The following is a 26,137-nucleotide window of genomic DNA, read 5'->3' as shown; positions in this document are numbered from 1 at the left end:
TTATGGTAAAATCTGCTTTTTTTCTTTCTTATAATGAAAAGACATCTCTGGGTTCTGATCTTTTGGATGGCTGCTTGGACAGAGTCACAGAATTAACAGTGATGTTAAAACTAGATGGGTTGTAGATGGGTTGTATTGCAAAATGCTGTATTAGCAAAGAGTGGTGAGGATGTGAACTAAGGAAAACATCAGCAATAAAACCAAAAGACTCTTAGTTCCCTGCTTTTCTAAGGATGAAATAGCAATAAGAAAGCAAAACAAAGTCTGTAAAAGAGAGCAAGGAAAGCAGGATTAACTCAAATCATCATTCATTCGGGCATGCACATTAATTTATGTGCTGTTATATACAGTCACCATTTTAGATTATCAAAGTTTGGGTTTGTTTGTTTTTTTATCTTCCTTCAGTTGGGATTTTACCAGTATCTAAATTCCTTCACTAAAACAAAGTGTTGTGAGTGCACAAGCCTCGAATAAAAGTATAAAATTTCTTTTTTTGTTTTTTTTTTTTACCCTTGATTCCTAGGCCTTGTGTTTGTCATTGATAATTGTACTTCTTTCTAATGACTATAGGCTACAGTTGTGATAGTACTATAAATACGTGCTATACCCACATCTCTCACGTATTGTCTTACTTACTAGTAACCCAATATTGGACATTCAAGGTGGTACACAGAAAAAAATAAGCCTTTTTCCTTTTTTTTTAATGAAATGCTATATTTTAAATTCCTTACAATGCACAATCAATAGATCTATAGTGTAGGAGAATAAACTTCTGTTGAAGGATAAAGACAGGTAAACCAACATTGAAAATGTATTGATCCTTGCATGTAATCATTGTGATAGACTTGAACTAGGAATTTGTCATGGAACAGTGAATATGAATTTACTAGCTGTGGAAGACAGTCTGCCCTTATTTGCCTACTGATAAACAAGTCAAAATATACTCATTTTTGAGCAATAAATAGTAATGGAGGTGATAAACTTTTATGTAGTAGACTGCTGAAGTTCTTGATTGAGCAATACGTTAAATACCACTGGGATTTTGTTTTGCTGTGTACTGGAATGCCCATTGCCTTGCAAGGGAATGATTTACATCTAAACTCATTTTTAATAGTGTAGTTAATGTTTCAACATTATACTAAAGACAATTTTTTAAGCCAATAGGGAGGTATTATATGGAGTGAATGAGGTACAGAAGGCAGGAAACATAAAATCTTGGCTCTTTTCCTGAGTTGACATGTCAATGTGTACGTCAGTTCTCTTCGAATCATCTGTGTTTTGTAATACGCCATTACATTTCTTTTGCACAGACTGGTACTCTGAAGAATTTGTCCAGACCAGTGTGGGAGTGAGAAAGGCTTACCATGTGAAGCACTTGCATGTTTTGAGATTTTGAGAAGTATTAATATTGTTCGCATCTTTAATTTGAGAAATGCATAGAATTGCTGAAGTGTCATCAGACTTCACAAGTTTACTTGATTCATTTGTAAACAGCAGAATAAAGATATGCTAGAATTCTGCTGAAGTCTTAGCAGAGAACTCCAGAAAGTAATTTCAAGGTTCAGATAGGGAAACATTAGAAAAAGCACAGCTTGACTGAGAATGGGGTTCAGGAAGGGCTGGTCATGCTTCACTGTTTTGCTGGAATTCTTTGAGGCAAATGCTGCCAAAGAAGACAAAGGATATACAGTGGCCATCATATGCCTTGATTTGTCAGAAAACAATTCACAGTGTTCTGTACTGGAAGTTAATACTAAGGCGTGGAGGTGTAATAAGTGGAAAATTGGCTAAATGGCATGGAACAAACAGAGTTACAAAACAGAATTTATTCAAGCTGGAAAGTACCCTTTAGCAGAGATGTGGAAGTACTGGCCTGATTAAATAAGTAATTCTTAGTACCATAATGTTCTTAAAGGCAATTGGTCTTAGATACAGAAATTAAAATCTTCAGACTTAAATTTAGAAGTTCTAGACTTCTGTTGTGGCTAGCACAAATTTTATGTATAAATCTGTCTAATACTCTAAAAAGAAAAGTTTAGGATCAAAAGGAGGAGAATAGGAATGAATATAATTTTTTGGTAAGGTAAAATGTTCTTTATTACGGTGAGCCTCTCAAAAAAAAAAAAAAAGTCTTCCTGGAGCTTTCTACTTTTGGGTTTCTTAGGGAGCTATTTAGTCCTTGGTACTTAATAGATATCTTTTGGGTTTGAAGTGAAAATGATACTTTTGAACTATTTGCCAGTATCCTAATAAAGCCATTAACAATAACACCAAATTATTTAGAAAATGTCAGTTTGTGTTTTTATTTTCCTTTTTTCATTTTCTTTTCCTATCAGAAACAGCAGGAAACATAGGTATAGCTAGTAATTCTAAAGTTCATGTTTAATCTGAAGAGATATGTGATGTGATGAGATTAAGAAGGGAAAGAGTGAGCAAAATTACTCAAGAATGAAAACTAACAAAAAAGAAGTGAGGAAAAGTGTTTGGAAAGAAATAAAAGAGAGGCAGGTGAACTGTGAAGAGATACCAGATTACAGTATTTCTGTTAAGAAATCTTAAGAGAGTACATACTTGGGGAAAGTAGAAAAACACTTGCATTATATCAAATAATATCATTACTACGAGTAGTCAGCTAGTTACTTTTGCAAGCGAAAAAACATACTGCAGAAATGAGTATATCAGACCTACATATGGGAAGAAAATGAAAGTGTAAGCATTCATACTGAAAATCACAGAGATTTCCCAGTATTTTCTCCGTTCTTTCTCTTTTGGGGGCTTATTTCTTCATAAATATACTGGTTTTATATTATTGCCTGTAATCTCAATGAAATAAAGGAAGAGAATAAGCAGACAGTACCACTCCTGCTCTTTACTCAGATCAATACAAAAGAAGCAGCAGCCCTGTTTCTGTTGCTTTCTGCTCCCTTTAGCAGGATGTGCATAGTTTTCTGAAGGGCTAGATGTTTCTGACCTTTCTGTGCTTCAGAAAAATATGGGAATGTTGTTATTTACCAAAATAGCAGCCAAAGTTGCAAGATGAAGAAATATACATTTACTTTAAAAAGGTAGCATTTATGTTTTCTTAGTGTATTGTAAATGATTATCAAATAATAGAAATCCTCATTCTAGCTGCTTTTAATATGATGATTGAATTTCAGAAGCTTTCAACCGTAGTTACTGAACCAGCAAACCTCAACTCTCTCTGTTTTGGGATACTGATCAGACAAAGAGATCCTTCATCAAAAATAGATTATTCTCATTTCCAAATTCTCTCACTAGTACTGACTCGGAACAGTATATACTGCTTCCCTTTGGCTTAAAATCAAGCCTTAACTAACTTTTTAAACATTTTTAAACAGTGTTTAAACTGAATTTCTCATGCAAATTCATGTATGTTTCTGTATGTCTCTGATAGTTCATATGGATTTGTCACTCTAGATGTGGAATATGAATTGAGAAATCACTGTAGTATGAGAAAAATAAAATCTGAAGTGGTTTTAGTGATTTTTTTTTTTTTTTTTTTTTTTTTAAATCTTAAAGGCAATGATAAATTTATTTACAAATAGCACTGAAGCTGCAGATTAATGGAAGGAATGAGTTTGGCCCAGAAGTTTTGTTGTCTATCTTTTTTTCTGTGCTTGCCTACATAGTCTTTATTCTTAGATTGCTGTTTTTAATGTAGTTTTCCTAATCTTCATTTGAATGCTTTCATTTCTGAGTTTTCCATGCTGTAAGTGATGTTCAGTTGCACATTTCATTCTTCAGCGACAGTGATATGTTCCAGTTTTAGCTTTGTTGATAATTTTCTGATTCGTTAAATCCAGAGCCCTTAAGACAGTTCTGTTTTGATTGACCAATACCTGAAATCTAGCATTGTTTCTATAACTGGACATCTTTCTCCTGTTGTGAAAGCACTTCTTATGAATGTAAAAATAAACAAATTTAGATTGCTTATTATAAATGGTTCCTAGGTTTTCATCAGATGCTGTTCTACTGCATCATTCTTTACTTGTCATATCTGGGAACTTTGTAAAATGGAAAGTAATTAGAGTCTGTAAAGTATTGGTAGACAATTCTGTCTTATTTCACCTTTTGCCTATTGATAACAGGTCTGGAAAATCGTGCTTGCAAACAAGGCTCTCACAAGGTAATACACTACATGATGTAGGTACTTAACCCATAGATTAAAAGCCCTTCTGAGGACAGTGCTCTGTACAGGATGTTATCGTCTACCTCTGTTCTTCGTAATCCTTTTCTTTCTTTCTTTTTTTTTTTTTTTTTTTTTTTTTTTTTTTTTTTTTTTTACCATTCTTTGTCTCCCTCAGAGCTTGGCTGGGTAAATACACTGCTGGCAATTCACTGACAAGAAGGGAAAATGATATGAGCAGATACAGTGTTCCTACATCATCTAATCATAATATTTTCCCTGGCACTTAACATTAATTTTCTCCTCTCTTTCACTATTTTCCTAGTCATTGTTTTCTAGCTGTAAGTCCACATGACCAGAGAAATAGTCTTCTTACAGACCTCCTTCTGTCATCCCAACTGTGTCTTGTTTAACTTGACTATTTAAATGGCGAGGAGTCAGCATCATCCAGTTCTGAAGTGGACTGGGCAGTAATCCAGCTCTTTCTGTTAGAGACAGACATTCATTTTTTTGGAATAGAAACAAATTACTTCCAAATGCTGGAAATGTAAGAAGGCTTTTCAGAAAAGGTTTTCAGGTGTTTATAGAACAAATCAGTATAAAATAGTTTTCAAAATGCTAAGCCCAATTTAAAATAAATATTTAGTGCTTTTAGGAGTTGTGAAAATATAGCACTAGAAAACTGAAGTCACTAATCTGTAGCATGCATAAAAAATGTTGTGGGGGCACACAGTGTCAATTTCCCGATGAATTTTTTTTCTGTTGTGCCTCAACTGGATTGCCTGCATAGAAAAGTAGCACTTCCTTTTTTTTTTTTTCCTCACCTCCCTTTTTTTTTGTTTTACATGAGACTTACATGGCTGGCTGAAAGTTTGTGAAGATGAATGTCCATAACAATCCAAAACTGAATTACTTTAAAACAGCTTTTGGTGCAGTGTCTGAAAATCTAGATTATCTGGACTGGAAAATGCAGACTTTTTGTAGAATCATAGAATGATTTGAGTTGGAAGGGACCTCAAGGATCATCAAGTTCCAACCCCACTGTCACAGGCAGGGTTGCTAACCACTAGATCAAGTACTAGATCAGATTTCCCAGGGTCTCATCCACCCTGGCCTTAAACACCTCCAGGCATGGGGCATCCACCACATTTCTGGGCAACCTGTTCCAGCACCTGCTCACTCATTTATTTGAAGGTGGTTTTTGTGTGTGTCTCTCATTCTCCACAGCTATTATCTATCTCTTGGTTATACGATGTCTTACTTAACCTATTACACACCTACAGAACACAAAATGGGATTTCCATGCACAAGTATTTTACCCAGCTGACTCATCCTAGATCTGCTCCATCTTGTCGGGCAAGTTCCATTCTCTCCACTCAGTATGCTTCCCACAGTATGCATTTCTTTATCAATTTCTGTTCCATCAGCTGTCACATAAATTTTAGGTATCAGTCTATGTGTCTCAATAGGTGTAGTGCTTGTAGAATTGCTGCACTGCTACTTTGTGTGTTCCCAGTCTCATCCTACAATTCTAGTTGTGTAATTTCTTCCCTTGTACATTTCATACTATTTCCCATACTGTATTCGTTTTTGTCGTAACTCCATTTGAATCAGTCACCTTTCTGTTGCTGCGTAGGTCTTGTCAAATGTCAAAACTGGCTACATATGTGCTCATAAATTACCTGTCCCTAGGCTTCTGTGGCATCAAGGCTGATTGATATAAAAAGTTGCATCCATTAAATTGTTGCCTTCCAAAACAATGCAATCACCTCAAAACTGCCAACTAAGGGTGATCTCTAAATAGTGCTAGTTCCTAAAGTACACCAGAAATGGTTTGTTGGAATCCTACATGGCCAAGGCTTACAGCAAGAATTATGCAGAGTGTTCAGTTTATTTCCACTACTTGGAATTCTTCCATGACATAGTTTAGTTTACTGGTCATGTATGTAGTAACCAGAGGGCACAAGTAACATTACATTAAATGCAGGAAAGAGAGTTTTTGTCATCATTACTAGAGGTAAAAGCCACCGGGCTGTCTGCACTATTGAAGTTTTGAAGTTCTGGTCAGCTCTGGCTGTGCTCTGTGCTGCTAGAGTCCCTGGGGGTTTTCACTACCCCACTGACAAGAGTCTTTATCACACACCTGTACAGTGTACGTGTTTTTGTGGTGGGAGTCCCCAAGTTACATGTCCTTGATTCAAGACACTGAGCAATTGCTCTTCAGGAGGCTAACAACATTGTTTTGAAAAGCTGATCTATTTTGGCTGGGTTTTTCCAAAACAATGTAGTTCAGGGCAGACATCCTTCCCACAGGATTTCAGCTCAATTAGCAAAAATTGGCAAAGTTGTAAGTAGCGTACCATGGGATCTGAGTGGTGAAGATGCTGGCCGATCTTTGTAGCTGATATTTCTAATATGGCAATTTAAATTTCTAATTGAAGTACACCACCAAATTAATGTCTGTACTTAAAAAAGTACTCTGAAACATATTCTTGATTAACAATTTATGTTAATAGGCAACCTACTTCCTCCCATGATTAAGATGTATTTATGATTCTAGGATATGTGCTTTAGCTTCTTTGTGATCTAGAACATCTGAGTATGCTAATAGTTGTGCACTGACCTTCATGTTTTAAGATAGTTTCCTTCTGGATGGACTGTGGTATTTGTTTTGAGCTTACATGCTGTACACTGAAAAGCAATGTGGTACAATGGCAGTAACACTGTATAGTATTTCAACACAATTTTAAAGCAATTCTGAAAAGAAAATCAGAAATTTGGTTAGGATATATTTAAGTGCTTGTAAGAACGTTTTGTTGTGACATTAAAAAAAAAAAAATACAAATAATAAGAGCTGCTTCACTTGTTTTTAGAAACTCTCCCTAAAATCATCTTGCACTTCAATAAGGTTGTGATTCTGTATAAATCTGCCAGAAGATAAATGGTTTTTAAGCTTTTGTATTTTTCTCCCTCCCTTTTTTTCCTGAAGTAAATGGTTGGGGTTTCTTTTTTGTTTGTTTTTGTGTTTCTTTATTTGTTTGTTTTTTGTTTTTTTTGTTTGTTTGTTTTTGTTTTGGTTTTTTTTATTTTTTTTTTTATTTTTTAAGGCTTAACAGTAAGTATAAAATAAGGACAGAATTGCTACAATGCTTCTTACTTGAAAATGGTATTTCTTTTCATTAACTTACATTGTTTGTGAGGATGGTAGAGTAAGACTAATTTCCCTTGGCTGTTCCTGCCATGGCAAACAACTGCAACTGGGTCCCAAATCTCTGTGTCTCCTGCAGGGAAGTGCAGTGTTTACAGCATGATGCTTACTTCCTTTTTGGGCAGCTCTACAGACAGCTGTGCTGAGGGGGTGTAACTAAACCTCTGGCCGTTTTTGCATATTTATGGCTTCTCGGAACCAATTTTGTTATGATCCAGCAGGCAGTGAAGGAGACAGATTTACTTCCTATTGTTGAGACACGTCAGGCAGCTTTAAATAAGCTGTTTAAGTAAATTAAACTGCAGAAAGTCTAGGGATGCCGGTGTCTGACATGGTGAAGTTTCAAATTCTCTGTAAGGGAGTGTGTTCAGTAGATCTTTGTAGCTGTATGAGAACAAATGGTCATCTTGCGTAACTGCAATGAGCCAAAGATGACTCTTCGGTCAAGACAGAAACCAAAGCTGATGCAGTACTTAAAGTATGACAATCATCTTTCCCTTCTGTGCTGTCCAGAAGCAATGCTGAACTGCTCTTCTGAAGCAACTCATTTCTCATTTATCTATTTTTTCATTTGAAATATTACAGTACAAATTGAAGCAGCCAGGGTTTCGAAAACAAAGCCTTTTTGATCATTGTAAAGACAAATGGATGATACGTTCCATAATTTTTACCAGCTTGCATATTTTCCTGTTTATTTAATTCTTTTCTCCTTTGTTGCTTAGTGCAACTACTATACAGAAGCAAATTGTCAGAGGCAAATGATATGATTCGCTTAACACAAAGTCCTTTCAAATGCAGAAAGTAGACAATTATAGAAGAAAGTTTTTCTCTGATCTGTGTTCTTTATAGTTAGATGTTGCTCACTCTAGTTGTACCAATATGTAAGAATTTTTATTTTGATGTATCTTTTCCACTTAAGAATACTCTGTATGAACTGAGTAGAAGTAATCTTAACAAGACAATATAACATGCACTTACAGCAAAAGAGAAGATGCTAAGTTGAATTTTTTTTCTTAAACAAAGCCAGTGTTCAGGCTTTAATGTTGGAGTTGTTTTGGATGAGCGATTTGCAACTTTTTTTTAAGAATTTTATGCAGATTAAGGAGAAATAGTGTATAGTAGATTACAGTTTGTAATCTTCTTTAATGTAGCTTTGTGCTACCATTTAAGTAGTCACTGTATTAGAAAGCAAGATTTTCTTGGAAGTATTGTAATATGATAAGGCATTAAAATGCAATGTGGTAAATATTACAGAACTGATGCTCTTACAGCAGAATAGTAGAAACTGAGCAACTGTCACACTCTCTTAAAGTTTACTGCATTGTGATGAAAATCATGCAAAAAATTTAAAATGAAGATTAATTCTTTCATATAATGTCTAAAAAGATGCCCTATTTGATTACATTTTCTCTGGTCACTTTACATTAGTTATTAACTGTTTAATCCCATCCTGGATTCCTGCTCAGGACATTACATTTTAGAACAAAATGGGTAGTTCTACTTCCTTGAAATTACGTAGATGAATGAGTAAAACGTATATTCTGCAGTTCCTAAAAGGAGAATGCTCCTTGGTTCTGTATCTTTACAGTAGAAGCCATTTTTTTTCAACAAGACCTTGATGGCCCATTTGTTAAATACATTTGTCTGAGTCTTGAATAAAATTAAGCCTGTGTATAGCTATTTGCAAGCTATAGAGGGTATTTAGTGGGAATGAATAGAAAACTCAAATTTACTGATGGAAACAATCTGTTTATTCCTTTCTACATCTTTTGCAAAAATAACAATAATAATGATAATAAAACAGGAATATTTATTAATTTATTATACCATAACTTCCATTGAAATTTTTCTGTATCTTGTGCTTACCTAAGTGGGATCCTAGTCTTCCTTCCTAGGAGCGATAGATATTTGTTTTTGTTGTTGGATTTTGTTTGATGGGGTTGGGTTTTTTGTGGGTTTTTTTTTTTTGGGGGGGGGGGGGGGGGGGGTGGTGATGGTCCTTTTTCTTCCTTGCAGTGGTTTTCATAACACAGATACCAGTGAGGAGAAAAAAAAGCAGCAGTGTAGCTATTGTAAATATTCTACAAAATGTCCATCTGAAGCCCCTCAACCTCTGGTAATTAGAGGCCGTACTGTGGAGATTGACAGGGTAAATTACCAGTTAATGTTTACACAACAAAACATATGCCCAGTACAATATCCCACACTGATGTTACTGAAACCAAAGTCCGGAAATGTACAGTGGAAACAAGACGTGGTACTTTTCTTGTGCCAACACAAACAGCAATTACAGCACAGTGTGAGAGAAGTCATAAGAAATACTACTGCATATCAGTAGTTCAACAAAGTCAGCACTTTTGTGTAATTGCAGGGGAAAAGGGCTGAAAAACATTACAGAACTCAGCAAGAAATGGCCCTTTATACTTTTAAAGTGATCCTTGATAAAACAATGCTGGGGTCATGAGAAGGCTACTCAGCCAATTTTGCTTCACTGTGGGATCCATTGACATCTGGCTGAGCTGCGGAAGCTGGAAAACTTCTTTAATATTCTCTTGACAGTAAAATGGACATGTGGAAAACATTCTAATCTGTTAATCTTTGGTGCTCCTGAAGAAAAAGGACATTTGGCTTTATACTTTGCGATGATAAATATTAAGTCTCCAGGTCTAGCTGTAAATAAGTTAAAAGTATTAAAATGGAGAATGTATTTCTTCTTTTCCAAATATGGGAGAAGATGGATATGCACCTGTGTAATCCAGATGATGTAATAAATGCCAGGAGTTTTTTCTAAGGGTAGTTTACCATACGTCTTTGGCAATTTGCTCTTCTTTATGGTGAATATATTTAGTCAATGAATAATGAGGAGTAGAATCTCCAAACTTCCTTACATCCTACATACTAAAATAGAATAAAGTATTTTGTTCACTCAGGGGATTATGAAAATAGAAATACGAGGGATTCAAAATAGTAGTTTGTCTGAATAAAAGGCTGCACCTTTTATTTGATAGCATTGACTCTACAAATCCTTTTTGGCCTGACCTTTGATATGGAGTAAGGTTGAAGGATGGAGATATGCATTCATTTAACTTGAGGTAGCTTGCACAGTTCTTCATTACTGTCATGAGATGAGAAGAGCAATTATCTATCACATAAAGAAGTGACTGCAGTGAGCTTATACTATGTGTTGTAAATATGAAACATATATTGAAAAAGGCAAACATGGGAGAACAAAACTAGAATTTCTGCACTTTTTTTTTTTTACATTTTGAATTAGTCTAAACAACTAAAACAATGCATAGAAATAATACATTTATTAATTTTATGAAAATTAAAGTGATTTTCTTGTCCAAAGTAGCAAATTACATTATTGTAACACATGTTCTGTGCTGGAAATGTCTGTGATTTCATTTACGTATCTTCTTTTACAAAATAAATAGCCTTGTAAAGTAAGAAAACTGTTGCCTTCCTCCTCTCTTCCCCCTTACCCCCCCTTAAAAAAAAAAAAAAGAAAAGAAAAAAAAAAAGTGAGAACAATTGAAAATATGAAAACAGACTTCTATTCCCTGATAAAAACAGGCCTTTTTCTTTCTGCCTGCTTATTTGGGAATGATGGTATTTCAGTGATTGTTACTGAGATCTGCCAGAGGCATCAAATCTGAGTTCCAGCTGCAGGGTAGAATTATTTTAACAATCGTAATAGTAGTGATACAGTCCTGAAGTTCACATCCCTTCTGAAGCAAGCTGCCAGTGAGGAATAATTTTAGTAAAGTAAGAATTAGTCCAATCTACTCTTGGAAGACTATGTTCGCAAGAGTTCTATGCTTCTAAAATAGGTTCTTTTAAGAAGCTGGCTTTATTGACAGGACTTTAAATGTTGCTGTTGCCTAAGGGAAGTGCAATAAAATTTGATTGAAAAGCTTTTTGGGGGGAAGATGATGTTACAGACATTCTAGGCTTCTCAAGGCACGTGGACAGACCCACCAACATCCTGGTGTTTCTGAAATAGGTGAAAGCTTGAGCTTCAGCTGAGTATTCTATTTAAATTGGTTTAGATCAGTTTTGTCTGTTGAGCTTCCCCAGCTTCCATGCCAGTGAGGCAGCAGCAGTTTCAGACCATGAAGACCACACATGCCGTATGGGTGATCAGCCCTTAGGGAGCTGATAGGATCTCCACAACGCATCTGGAGATACCAGCCCCGGGGATTTTGGGGAGGTCCCCGTTTTTGCTGGCGGGGTGGCAGGTGGGTGGGATTTCAGAGATAATATGGGGAATGAAAGTCAAAACAAAGTGGTTTCTGTGGGTGAGTGATGTTCCTGGCTTTAGGGGAGTCAGGTGCTGCTGTGTGAGGGCTCTGGCTGAATTAAAGTCAGATGGGATTGTAATTGCTGTTACCATTCCTTAAGATACCCTGTTGTTTACATACTGCTGTATAGAAGTAGCTTTATTCTGTTCTTCCAGCTTTTATATAAACACCATCGTTGCTACAAATCAGTTTTATTGTATTTATATCTATGTTTTCAGCAGCCCTCCTATTCTTTTTTCTCACGTAGGTACAAGCTAGCATCCTCTGCCACTTAGTGCATCCTGCTGGAAGTGTTGTGTATACAAAGTGAGTTAAATTAGACCTCCAGGAACAGTTTTTGGCCACCCAGCTCAAGCCACAGAGTAGATCAGCAGAAGCTGGTCTTCCAGGAACTAAAAAGGGTAGGAGCTGGCTGATGCTAATCAGGAGTGAATGAGGAGATTGAAAAATGTATAATTTCTATCTGAAGTACAAATATCTAAAAAAAGGGCAGCTAAGATAGATGAACTAGATTATCTGATCCCTGAATTTAGGAATAATCAGCCTTTTCAGGCACTACGATACTCGGGTCAGATTTGCTATTTTCACTGAACTAATATATTCCATTTTTTCCACATCCACTTAAAATACTAGAACAGTGCCTTTCTTCTGTCCACCATAGCAGCACTTACCATTTTCAGTATTGTAACTTACAGTAAAGTGCATTCCCTGCAGCCAGTATCTCAGCCATTCATTTTCTTCTGTGGCTCCAATCTTCAGTCTGCTCTAAGCTGATGCTCTGTAATTCAGGCATTATGATAATTCAGCCATTTTATCTCAGTGGGCACATCTCTGCTCAGCTTATCCTCTGTGAGACATCCTTGGCAAAATGAGTGGGTTTTGTTTCTTCATCAGACCTTCAGTGTCCTCTGTTCCAAACAAGGTTTCTTTAGTCTCAGCTCATTCTTTCTCTCTCAGAACAATCCTCAGAAACTTTTCCATCAATTTAAGTAATCTTTTTGTCTTCCCTGTTGATTCTCAGACCTTTATTAATTTACAATGTGGGGGTATGTGAGGAGTCGGGAGCAGCCGTTGCTCCCCTTTCCCCTCCTCTTTATCTAGTGAGGATGTATCAAGCTGTAGCCTTGTATGTACAGATTCATATGTAGTATGAATTTGATGTAGTATGTGATGTATGTGAGAATAACTGTGTGGCGTAATTGTTATGTGTCCATAAAATGTTTCATCCTACCCACTCCACTGTTGCCCATAGCTTTTCTTCTCTTACTCTTTTCTTTCTGATCCCAAAATTATTGTTTTGTTGCCTCCTGACTGTACAAACTTGAATCTATCCCAAATTTTAAAATCAGGTTAATTCAGAAGATGTAACAAACAGACAGTGTGAAACCACCAGAGCTTTAGCTGAGAGCAGGAATTTCTGCTTCAAATCTCCAGCAAGCAATCTGGAAAATCTGGAAATGCCTTGGGTTGCTTGGGAAGGGAGAATGGAAAGCCATTCAGTGCCCTTATGGTCATCGCATCTTCATGGGTCTGGAAGTGTGTCTCCTTTTTCCCCCTGCAGGGTCAGTAATCCTTAGCAGGGGAGCATCTCTAACGTACAGCCCTAAATAAGCAAACTATAATGTCCTGTAAATAAAGAGGAGTGCATATACCATAAAGAGAGCAAAATGTGCCTGCAAAAGCAATACTAGTGAGATCAATAATAATAGTAGTTTTTGAATTTTCAGATTCTGAGTAGGACTTTCTGAACATTTCAGAATCTCAAAATTCCTGACGAAAGCCATTCTCTCTTACATTTAGTGGCATTGATCCCTCCAAAACATCCAGGAGGCTTCACTGAAGAACTGGATCCACAGCACAGCGTGCTGTAGGCAGTTGGTGAGATGTTTCCCATAGAGGTGATGCAGTGTAGGGCAGAAGCATGACTTTTTGTAGTTTCAGAGAGAAATTGCTCCCTAGTTCATTCTTTGTTGAGAGTGAGCATAGTCAGTTGTTGATGCCTTGACTGTCAGGCATTTTAGATACCAGGCTGCTGAGGCTCCTGACAGGGAGGTGAAGCTTTCCTCAGCCCAGGCTGTGTGAGCACTTAAAGTCAGTGTTACTCCTGTTCCACATTTGAGAGCATAAAGCTACAAGAACATCTCCAAGAAGCTGGTGTTAGAATTATTGAATATTAGCATAACAAAGCATTTTTCTTCCCCAAAACTTGTTCTCGGAAGCAGCCAACTCCATTTTTCACTAAAACTTTCCAAAACAATACAGCCTGAGGCAGAGACAAGGCATGGAAAATATAAGATCCAGCAGTTAAAGGCTGACAAAGTAATAAACAACTGAAAGTAGGGCCTTATGATGGAAAGTGTTAGGGAACTTTAACTCTAGATGTCATTGCCAGCTTTGCTTATAATAAATGTGTCAGTAGCAATATGAAAAGATGTGTGCAATACGTTAAAGGAATGCTGTTTTAACCTATTTTATGTAGCACGTCTGCCCACAAATTGCTTGCATCTCAGTATGTTTCAGGAGAAAAGGATATATTTTTTTTTTTGGCTGAGCATACTAATTTTCTAAAGAATGAAATGTGAAATAGTAGATTTTAATGTAACAGTGACACCCTGTGGGCAGTAGTGGTGCAGTTTATTCTCCAAAGCATTTTCTTTTGTGATGCCTTAATTTTTAGCAAGAGAGGAGTAAGAGAGAAGCAGAAGGGAAATGCAGTTAGCTTTCCACAGGGAGAGGTGGCATCACATCATGTTTCTTCATGTGTAGAAATACATGCTTCTAATTTTTCATATACTAAAAAAATATTTACTTATGTTGTCTTACTGAAGTAAAAGTGGATGACAAATCTTGATTTTAGTCATTTTGAGAATATAACTCATAGAAAAGTTTCTGTGGACATTCTTACAAGGAGTTCTCAGAATAGCTATATCTTTTAAGTACTTGATAAATGCAATTGATTTAAAAAAAAAAAAAAAAAAAAGTTAGAAGCCAGAAAAAATGGGTATATGTTATGGTTTCAAAATCTCATAGTTTATTTTTGTTTTTTATGATGGACCTGGGTTATTGCTTCTGAATTACAGTTTATGCACCCCTCAAGTTACTGATGCTGATCTTGCCATTTTTAAGAAAGGGAGAAACACATTTCTGTCAAGTGAAGTCACGTTTAAAGATGGGTAATGAAGAAGGCTGACTGTCACAACAAGAATTTATGGGGAGTCAGTAAAGCAGACTGAGAAACACGAAGCATTTATTGTCCACTGGCAATATTGGTTTCCTGTTAAAATTGGCTATTTGACAAAGGTGATGAATTGAATTCCCTGCTCTCTCTTTGGGGAATTAAGAAGTTAACACGGGACAGAAGGAAAGAGCTTTCTGCTTTCTCTGGAAAGTAAACTGATACTAGCCAAAGCTGAACTTTAGAAGGTCTTCAGGAACTGCTATCAGGAATTTAGTGATAATCAAAACTGTACAAGTCTTTAGAAAGATTGGAACATTTGAGCGGTCCTGGAAGACAAGCCATCCTTCACCCACGTATATCCTTATGTAAAAAGCTCAGTGAGTGCTTCTCTTGGATGCATTCTACGAAGTAGCTGCAGGGCAATGTCTCATGAATCTCAGCACAGCTCAGTACCTGTCAGGAAGTGACAATGAGACTGTGGGCTTTTTAAAGATCTCGTATTGACAGTGAATGTTTTGCAAGCTTAGGTTGCTGAAAGGCTTGAAACTCATTATCTCCTTTAAAACCCTGTCAAATATTGTACATGTGATGAAGGATGAGGCCTTATTTTACACTTCCTATCAGTTTTTTTGCTTTTCTTTTAGAGCCCCTTCTGCTTTTAAGGGCTGCAAAAGCAAAATAGCTTCATAGCTGCTCAAACTTGCAGAGAAGTTATTTATTAGGTGCTATTTCAGACTCTGAGCTTGGACAGGCTGTGCTGTAATATTAACCTCCAAATTAGTTAGTAGTGCTGCTGAAGGATGTTTTCCAACATCTGTTTTTAGCACTGTTAGAATGGATCTTGGAGTATGTGTTAAGTACTTTTTGAATGGGGCCATACTGGAGATGAACTGCAGCGATTCTGCACATGGATCAGAAAACACATTGTAGATGCCTATCACTGAAAGAAGTACCACATGCAAAAGCAGATGGATGCTGCTGAGCCTGATGCTTAAATAGCAGTATGGTGCAGTAGGCACTCTGAACTGTTGTAAAGAGGACTTTAAAGAACAGAATTCTAAAGGCAGAGACCCACTCACTGCATATTAAGAGAAATGACTTGAAGTCATCAGATTTGAATTTAGTCAGAACTGCTGTATTATATACATTGTTAAGAACTTCTCTACAACTTGCTGAATGTTTAAATGGCACATCCATCCTAATGCAGATACAGGCAGAGACAAGTTTATATCCTGCTTCTCAGTGTCCCAAACTAGCATGGAAGCTGCTGTTTTGGGGCTGTGAACTACTTAAAACTGTGACTATGCTTCCTTCTTTCTCTGTGTAGGCAAAATAGTTGGCCTTTTAAGTGAGACTGTCTCCCAGTAATCATCTGTCATCTGAAGATTGTTGCTACCACTGCTTAGCCAGTTAGAAAGCTCATGCCTACATAGGCAAAATGGAGCTCACTCCATTTTACGGTTTAAGTAGTTTGAACTGACCCAGTGAGGCTGCCTGAGAATCCTAGGATCTGCTTAGACAAAGATGTGTATTTTGTTTATGTTGCTGTGATATCCTGTACCCCTCCATATGTTCACAAACCCTTCCAACAAAGAATAGTAAACATATACTCCAGTGGTATGGACCTTGCACTGCAAATGTAACATTACAGTGGCATTGCAGCTATCTGTACAAGCATATGTGCATTCAAATGCTAATTTGTCACCAAAACCAATTTAGTTGATATTTCTCCCATGTTTGCTCAATGGAAAGTGTTTCATGAGATAATTCACTGGAATTAAAAGATGACTTTTCATATGATACTAAAGCTAGTCCTCAGTTTGTTGATCTTTTTTTAACAGCTATGATGTCTCTCAGCACATAATTTACCTAAAACTTTATCACCCTGTGAAAGTCTAACCAAAAAAAGTGCATCAAGAAGAATTCTCTGGCAGTTAAGACTTAACCTGGCAGCTGGGGAAACTCCATAAAGGACATGTTCTTCTAGCTTTTCACTGCTCAACAGACACTTCTGATGGAAATATTTATTTCTGATGGGAATCTCAAAATCGGACTGAGAGAGCAAGCATGGTTGGAGGATGCATGTTTGCATTGAAACAGCACATCTACATTGTAATCTCTCTTTTTTTTCCCCTAAACCTTCAGTATGCCTGAAAGCTTTCTGGTAACAGACCTTAGCTGTGGTTTACAGTTGGACCAGATGATTTTGTAGATCCTTTCCAACCTCGTTGTTCTGTGATTCTGCGGGGATGCTTGCAAGCCCATCAGTTGCTGCTTTGGAGCTCGAAGCAATGACATCCAGAGTGAATGTATGAATCGTAGCAACTAGTGTGAAAGAAACAGAATTGCCAGTTGAAAGCTATCACAAAAGCATACCCTCTGTATTGGACACAGATGTGTTGTATAACACGTTTTTTTGACCGGTGGGTTACACAAACAAAGTGTGTGACAAGTGACTGAAATGTGAAACGTGTAGTTCAGTGATTCACTCCATAATTCACAGATTAGTATACTTTTAAGTACAATATCCCTTCTCAGAAAGTCTCATTGTGTGAGCAATATGAAACAGTACTTACTGCCTTGCCTGTCATGGTTATGTTCCTTGTCTCATTTGAGGTCTTTATTACAGGTTTTTAGCAACTACCTAGCTCGAGACAGTGTTTCCCCTTTTAGAATGGGACATAGCCCAGCACGTCATTGGATTCCTCTTTTATTTTTACTCTCCAGAACTGCCAGAACTTCGAAGAGCCAAATTTAAAGGCCAATGACAGAACTATAGAAAGCACTGTTAGAACTTAGAGGCAAGTACAACAAAACCCTAGGGAAGTTTATTTCAGAACCTCCCACATGTAAGGTGAAGCTGATGGGTATATTTGGAAAGGGGACTTCGCAATTGCAACATCCATCTTTAGTCAGCCTTGCCAGGCAGTTCTATCTGTGGCTGTGAAGGAGAAACTCAAGCTCCCAGTTTAGCCTATGAGGATGGTTAAGTACTTCTATGAATGCAAGCAACAGAAGTCAGCTTGTACTGCAGTCAGACTCCTAAGCTGGTCTTAATGACTTGCACATGTAAACAACAGAAATAATTTAACCTCTGAATTTCTCAGGATTCAACATCAAGGTTGGGGTAAAAGCTTGTCTTTGTTCAAGAATTCCTGTCCTCATTCTGGGTGCACCCTCATCCAGTCTGTCTAAACTTCTGGTGCATGTCTGACTAAATTGTAGGTGGGTAGCCCTAGTGGGAGGGAACACACTAGTGTGCTTAGGGTAGAGAGGTGCTGGTGTGTCTGAAGAGCTGAAGACCTCTCTGTCTGATACCATTGCCTACCTCTTGATTATCTCTAGAGCTTGAATGCTTCCAAAGGTATCTGATCTACAAGGGGAGAGATAAAGAGCTTTCTCTGGCAAAGTAGGCCCAGTGGCTAGGATCACATGCCTATGTAACAGAAAAAAAAAATGCTTCCTCATTTCAGCTTTATTCTAAAATCTGTTCACTAAAAGAAGAAATTGAATAAAGCGCTGGCACTTACAGCCTCGAGTTCCTTGCCCTGCCTGACCAATTTCTCTGGAAAGGCTTTATCCCTTAGGAAATTCAATGTTATCTACTGGGGAAAGTCAATAATTGTTTTTAGTGCTTTTTATTGTGACTCTCCTGAGTGGCGATCAGGAGAGAGAAAGAGATCAGTAGGTTGGAAAACCATCCTAACATAACCTTAATCCAAACTCTTGTCCGAATCAGAGAATTATGAATTAAAGACAGTTGACTATTTTTTAAGTCTTAATTTGAATTTGAAAGTTTAACATTGTGTTAATATGCTACATGTGTTTCCTTAAAAAGTACTCAAAGTAAAGATCAGAACCTGTACCTACGGAGAGCTTCTGTGATACCCAAACTAATGAGTAATTTCAAGCAACTTAACATTTAACAATCAGATTTCAGAGTGCTGTGCTAGGATGTGAAATTTAATGGGCTTGGGACTGTGTATTCTTCTAGGCTTCTGAAGATTGTAAAGAAAGAGTCAGAGTCACCAGGATGCTGCTCTTTACTGCTTTTTTTTTCTTTTCCCAGTTGTTTTGAACTCAAACTTTTTTAAAAGGTGTCCCCAAAGTAATTCTTCCTGACATTGAAGCGTTCAACTTGGTGAAAATATCTCAGTCTTCATCTAAACCAAAAACTAAGAAAATGTTGAAAGAGTTGTTAACATGGTGATTTCATTGCCTCCAATAAGAGAAACCAGAAGAAAGTTAGAGGAAAGAAAATGCTATTACTGACACTCCTCGTGGAAGGGCAAAACACATTTTAGAGTATTTATGTACCAAAATCATTGAATAATAAATGATATAAATCAGATGCTAATATTAAAAGTTCCAACTTGCAAAGATTTGTACATATGCTTAAAATTACATATTTGAATAATGTATTGATTGTTTAGTTATTAGAAAGCCTTTACAGACTAGATACTGGCTTAAAAATAATGTGGAGATGTAAGGAGAAAGATACCATAGAACTATGGTTGGTTCTAAAACAGCAATCAGTTATCTGCCAAAATCACACGTAAGTTCTCTGTTCCACATCCTGTGTTTGGAGAGTTTTACATATAAAGATGTCAGGACTAAGGCTGTTGTAAGAAACTTCCTCTGAGGAATGCCTCCATTTGTGGAGATGTGTATTTATCTATGGTAAATAATGTGTATAATCTGCTACTTACTAACAATTACAAATAATACTTGTTGACAGTGATGCATTTTTGTGTTTGTTATTTTCCAGATGGGAGTTGCTGTAGTGGATTCGTCTGTTGCAGGTTTGGGTGGCTGTCCCTATGCAAAAGGTGCTACTGGAAATGTGGCCACAGAGGATGTGGTATATATGCTTAATGGTCTGGGGATCAATACAGTAAGTTATCTTGACTTTATATTTAAGACTTTAAAGCATACTGAACAATGATGCTATGCAGTAAAATATTGGAAGCAAATGGTAGTTTTTTGCCAAGGCAGTGTTTTAACGTGGCTTGTCAAAACTTGAATGATGTTCGTGAGCAATCTAGATCAGAACTGTATTTGGCAGGGATTTGAATAACCCCTATTTCCCTACCTTGGAGATATGAGGAGCACAGTAGCAAATGCTTAGAGTCATTCTATTGCCTCAAGTAAGATAGTTTGGTTAGGTGTTGTTTGAACTCGATGATCTTTAAGGTCTTTTCCAACCTGAGCGATTCTATCATTCTATGATAATGAATTTTTACTAATTTAAGCTATGCAATGATTTTACCTTCAACTTGGACAAGAAGGAGCTGACAAAACTGTAATGTCTGTGGCTTGCATTTAAACCACTTCAAGAAGAGCTTGAAGTCTGACGTCTGCCATGCAAAGATCTAAGTTAAAGGATTTGTCTATTGAAGTTCAGTATGGCGTTCTTTCTAACAGAATTGCTTGACATAATAGGATCATGGTACTTCCTTCTGAAATTAACATCCTCTAAGCATTGTAAAATCATATTCTGTGCCTTACAGAGTTCACTGTAATGATCATCTACTTCCATGTGCTTCTTAGGGTGTTCTGGTTAGGTGTTGCATACCTGTTCAGAAAAGTTTCAGTCTCAAGTGTCTGTTGTACAAGTGGACTCAGTTTTGAATTGTTCATAGCTGATTTGGGGTGACTTTTTCATGAAGAAGGTGCACATTGTTTTAAAATAACAGTTTTAATGAGGAGAAACCATGCATTTTAGTTTACATTGCTGTGTACGCTTAAAAAGTCTTTCAGAATACTCTTTGTCTGGGGAGAATACCCAGTGACTTTTCCGACTGACTCCCAGCAAAAGAAATCAATTGAATAAAAATACTAACTGAAAGAAATGCACCTTGTTCCAGTCTGGTTGATAAGATTTACTAGTCTATGAATGATGTGGAATCTAGCTTATTCTAAAGGCTAATGCCAAATCCCATGAAGATAAATATCTCATCCTCAAACATTTTGTGCTCTTTTTTTTAAGTTTAAATTGTGAAATAGCAAAGCATGAGGCTTTGCTTCTTGACTCTTTTCTGGCCCATTAAAAAGAGAGTGGTTTACTGGATGAGAGACAAATCTGTGGATGTAGACAGAGTTTCAAAATTCTTATTTTAGTATATGAGCTTTGTTCTTTGCAGTCTTTGTTGGTTTTTGTACCATGGTAAAATAATCACTGAAAAAAATCTATTAATATGTCCCTTTTTGTATGATGGAATAAAAATGAAATTATAATTACTAATGCCATCCATTTGCAGAGCTCCTTCTCTTGTTCCTTTCAGTGATGCACTAAAGCACTAGTTTTGTTGACTAAAGTCATGTAAAGTGTCAGCCAAAGGATGGGCAACATTTAAGTGCATATTACTGTGTTCAGATTGACTAGATACATCAGAATAATAATTAATATTTTCTATAGACTGTTCTTCACATTGCCTAACCAAGAAATGATGCGTGAAATAAACCTCTAGAAGGATAAATGTGAAATTTACAGCATAGTCTATCTACAACTGATTGGTTGTACCATAGTAAATGGACAGAAAATAATGTCATAGATCATTCATGCTCATGAAGGGGAGCAGATGGGCTGATGTCAATCTACTCTCTGTTGACCAGCGATAGAACCCAAGGGAAAGGCATGGAACTGCATCAGGGGAGGTTCAGACTGGATATCAGGAAAAGGTTCTTCACTTGGGGGTGATCAGGCACTGGAAAAACCTCCTCAGAGCAGTCATGGGGTCATGGCACCAAACTTGACAGAGTTCAAGGAGCATTTGAACAGCGCTCTCAGATGTATGATTTTTGGGTGGTCCTTTTGTGGAGCCAGGAGTTGGATGCAGTGATCCTAATGGATCCCGTCCAACTTGGGATATTCTATGATTCTAAACTTTATAGGGGCCCTATAAAGTTTAGACAATTTCTGTATGGTTCCTGTGTAATTATAGTAAACAGTACTTGTGCTTACAATGCCTCTGAAGTTTGGTTAGCAAACAATAAGCCTTTCTCAGAAGTGACTAAATACTGTTACCCTCATATCCTGACAATGAAACCAAAGTTCATACAGATAATAGACTTGGTATTTATGAGTGCTGAATGAGAACCACTTAATTGAACTCAGCAAGAGTTAAAGAACTGTGCTTTTTGGCAGATGCTTTTCTGATGGAAGTAACTTTTTCATGCTCATCGATGCTATTGGAGAAACTTGTTTCTGTGTTTCATGGTAGCATGGAATAATTCTGAATATACGAAATGCTTACCAAATACACCTGAGTACATGTCTGAGCATCTATCTGAAGGCATTATTTTGACTCAACAACCTTACAAATATCTGTCACTGCTCTTTTCCTACATCCATCTGTGAGCTATGCTTTTAGATGTTCCTTATCAACATGTATCATGTTATTCAGTGTTACAGTGCTGAAAACGTGATTTTTCTATAGTTTTGTTTTCTTATTTTGGCATCTTACATAACCGAACCACTAAGTATGTCTGTGGTGGAATGTACCTTGCTTCTTCCTAATAAAAAGCACAGATGCTCTTAAGAATTTTGAGACTGTTATGTACAATAACTAAAGCTGAGTAATGACCAATGAAATAAAAACAGAATGAGCTGAAATTACCCTTGTTATAACTCTTTGAAAATTAACAATAAGTTTGAGGTGGTGCTGATTGCTATTGGAAATTAGTCTTTTTTTTTTTTTTTTTTTAATTAAAAATATTTTGATTCCATTTTTGTGAAGTATTTCCTGTACTCACTAACATTTGTAGCCAACTCCAAGAGCATAAAAGACTAAGTTTTAGTGTAGAACGTGGAAGTATCTTTTAAAAATTCTAAGCAACTAAATGAGGTTTTGGTATAAAGTGCAATATTATGAGAATGTCTTTTTGGTGTAATAAGTCTTGCACTCTTTAGTGCTGACTGACACACTACTCCCAGTTTTGTGTAGCTACTTAGTGTACTGGCAGTTGAATGTCTTGTTTTGCATCCCTTCTATTGGCTTTACTGGTTTCTAATTCCCAGTCTTCGGTGCAAGAGCTTGAATTATTTATAAAATCTAACTCTAAAACTTCAAGTGTACATGAGTTGCTCAAGAGACCATTTTAGCTAGGACCGATCTAGCAGCTGCAGGTTTTTGCTCAGTTGGGTTACCAGTGTAAACTGCAATTTTGCACTGAGGGGAACTTTTTCAAGAAGGCTTTATTTGTTCAAGAGAATGCAGAATCCTGTTTCTCACTGATGTTATTTGCCAATAGATTTCCTCCATTTTCCTGAAATGCAGATGGAATACTTACAAACATCAAGTTTTTCAGCGCTTGACGATAAGCAATTGCAGCGCATATTTAGACAATGTATTTTTCTCCCAACTTCTAGTTATTATTCTGATTCTTTATTCCAGATTCTTTTGTGTTCGAAATTTATTACTGTAGTATTTGGTTCACTACCATTAGAGTAAGAGATCACCCTGATAGTGGTAGAACTTCCCACCAACAGGAAGCTGTGATTGTTGTGCAAGTCACCACAACTTTACTGAGCTCCATTAATGACTTATGAGTCAGACCCTTTCCAAAAATTAGACCCTGGAGCAAAATAAGATGACATTTAAGCATTTTCAGTGTGTATGCTTTTATTATTATTAATGATTTTTACTTCTATTTTTCAGGGAGTCAATCTTTATGCCGTGATGGAAGCTGGAAACTTCATCTGTACAGCTTTGAACAAGAAAACGAATTCAAAGGTTGCACAAGCTTCCTTCAATTCTAGAACTATCAAGTAAACGGATTTTCTTTGCAATTACATTTGTCATCTACCTTGACCAAGGACACATATATCAAGAAACCAAATACAAGAAAACCATTTCAGCAAAGAACTAAAATAGAAACCAGATATAACTTTCTGTTATGGAAAGAGTTTCCATACTGTAGTGTCTTGTTGAAAATTGTCTTATAAATAAGTATGAAATAAATGACTATCATAAAGAATGCTATGCTTGGTACTTATACAGGTGAGAAAACTGTATAAACAGCTGGTCATTTTATCATGCTTTAAGTTGAATTTTGTTTTTTGAGTTTTTTTTGGTAACTGGTTGGAAACAGTGAATACATAGTTAACTTTTAATCAAGATGACTTTTAGAGCAATACAAATATTTGCAGTAGTTTATGAGATCCCACATTGTGTGTGGCCATTCTCTTATGTGTTTTATTTATCTGAGTCTATATTTTTCGTTTGTCAACTCAGTTCTGTCATGAACACAGATCCAGATCAGAATTCACCGTAAGAAATTTTTAGATACAGCAATTTTGTTATTGTGTTTTGTTTAACATCTGTTAAATATATGGATGACTTTATCTTGTTCCAAGACTTTATGGTTAATGGCAGCCTTCCAGATCTTCCAAATCTGATGCAAATTTTCTTATTTGCTACATATGTTAAATTTGTTGTAGTTGCTTTTTTTTTTTTTTTTTTTTTTTTTGTCAACTGTATTAAAACCTAATTATATTAAGCAATTAGAAACTGGCAAGATTTTCAACTGTCATTCGGGGTAGTAGTAATATAGAATGGGCAAAAATTTTGTCCATGGTCTCATTGAACAACTGGACTTTTTCTTCTGTATTCTATGAGTTGACATTTTCCATTAATTTCTGAGGATATTACTACTCAGTTGGACTTGCTTACACAGTGAGAAGCATCTGTAATATTTCTCTGTGCTCTTGTGATGGTGATACTTTACTGTTAAGATGTCCTAGTTCAGCAAGATGCTACTGAACTGCTTTGTCATTTTTAGATCTATAATTGACAAAAGCAAAGAAAAGCCTTATATCTATAAACTGTTGAAATGCTCCATGAAAATATTGTCATTTTCAATTTGAAACATCAGTACTGTTACTGATTTTGTGTAGATTTTTTCAGAATTCTTTCAGAATATTTAACAATATTTTTATCAGTAAAGTTTCCCCTTTCAGTCTGTTTCTGTGTGTACACAGTATAAGCTCATTTTAGCCTAAAGTGCCCAGTTCTGATGCAGACTGGTGAGTGTTTTGCATCCAAGATCCTGTGAGCAAGACAGCTTCTTGAAGATTGAAAGTGAAGTCACTGTTGGGAAAAAAAAGTAGTTTTTCTGCAAACCCCTTTTAAAAATTGGCCTGAAATTCAGACTAAACCACTGATGAGAGGTGAAGATCAGCCTGAGGAGATTCAAATACACTTTCTTTGGGGATGCCCTAACCAGTGAATCTGACCACTGGGATGAAAAAGAACATACTTCCTAACCAATCTGAATTTGTGTCACTCTCCAGGAAGGAATTCAGGATTCCTGAGACCAGAAAGATGATGAAGAAAAAAGAAAAGGTGTTGTTTTTTTTTTCTTTCAAGACGATGATGAGATCATTAATTGTAGGCCAGTTTGGGAAGTGAATTGTCCACTTGTTCAGTAACTAACCAACTATGAATTTCTTAAATAAAAGTGGTTGGTTGCACTGCTATCACAACTTCTGTGTCAAATAAAATATCTATGCAGCATATAGAGTATAGATTAGAAGAGCTATCTCTGCTCAGTTCTCTGAAAGTTCTAGACATCTATATCATAACTCCCTAGAAGAATTCCTGACTTGGGCTCTAAGAGACCTTTAAACCCTGGAGGTTTGCAGATATGTCCTAGTGTGTAATGCACTGCAGGCTTTTCAGCAACCAGCCTGCTTGGTTTAGAGTTCTAAGGCTCTGAACTCTCCCTCTATGCACTGAAACAGGGTACCTATTACATTGTGGGAATGAAAAACCTAAAGTCATAGAATCATAGAATAACCTAAAATGCCTTAGTTCTTTACAGGTTTTGCTTTAGAAACAACTTAGGAGCTTTTGAAGAGTCTTGAATGCAGGTCTTTTGCTCTCTAGTGATGTGAGCACTGGAAAAGATGAGCAATCACATCTGGAGCCCGTACTTCACCCACACGTTCATCTTCAACCACGTAGTGAGTTATAGTAATCCAGGGTGGAGGTCACAGACATATAGATTGTTTGTCAGGATCGTTTTAAAGGAGAAAGAAACACAGAGCCAGATTAAAAAATAATGAATGCTTATTTGCCAGAAGTGCCACCTGGGATGAATTTAAGCCTGGGTCCAGGTGAACAATCCCAACAAAATCCCTGAGATTTGTTAGACATCTCATGTTCATGCTGCTAAAGTTTGTTGGGCGCATATTGTTCTGCTGCTTGCTTTCCTGGGCTGGCATCCCTTTGACTGAGAGAGCATTTTAATGCCTACTCTTTGGCTTCAGAAAATAGACATACATCAACGTTAAGATC

The 26,137-nt window shown here is 36.7% G+C and overlaps 1 protein-coding gene across 4 annotated transcripts in view; it reads left to right on the top strand.

The window, feature by feature from the left end:
* The window catches only part of HMGCLL1 (3-hydroxymethyl-3-methylglutaryl-CoA lyase like 1), a 74,729-nt gene extending 49,927 nt beyond the window's left edge, over positions 1-24,802 (top strand). For all 4 annotated transcript variants that reach the window (XM_048936547.1, XM_048936548.1, XM_048936546.1 and 1 more), the window contains 2 exons: positions 19,606-19,731; positions 23,498-24,802. In XM_048936547.1, the coding sequence (XP_048792504.1) occupies positions 19,606-19,731; positions 23,498-23,611 (240 nt within the window). In that variant the 3' untranslated portion in view covers positions 23,612-24,802. The remainder of the gene's footprint in view (positions 1-19,605; positions 19,732-23,497) is intronic.
* Positions 24,803-26,137: the final 1,335 nt, after the last annotated feature.

Source organism: Lagopus muta, chromosome 2 (assembly GCF_023343835.1).
Source record: "Lagopus muta isolate bLagMut1 chromosome 2, bLagMut1 primary, whole genome shotgun sequence".
NCBI classification, from domain to species: domain Eukaryota; kingdom Metazoa; phylum Chordata; class Aves; order Galliformes; family Phasianidae; genus Lagopus; species Lagopus muta.
This window is presented reverse-complemented; position numbering and strand designations above follow the sequence as displayed.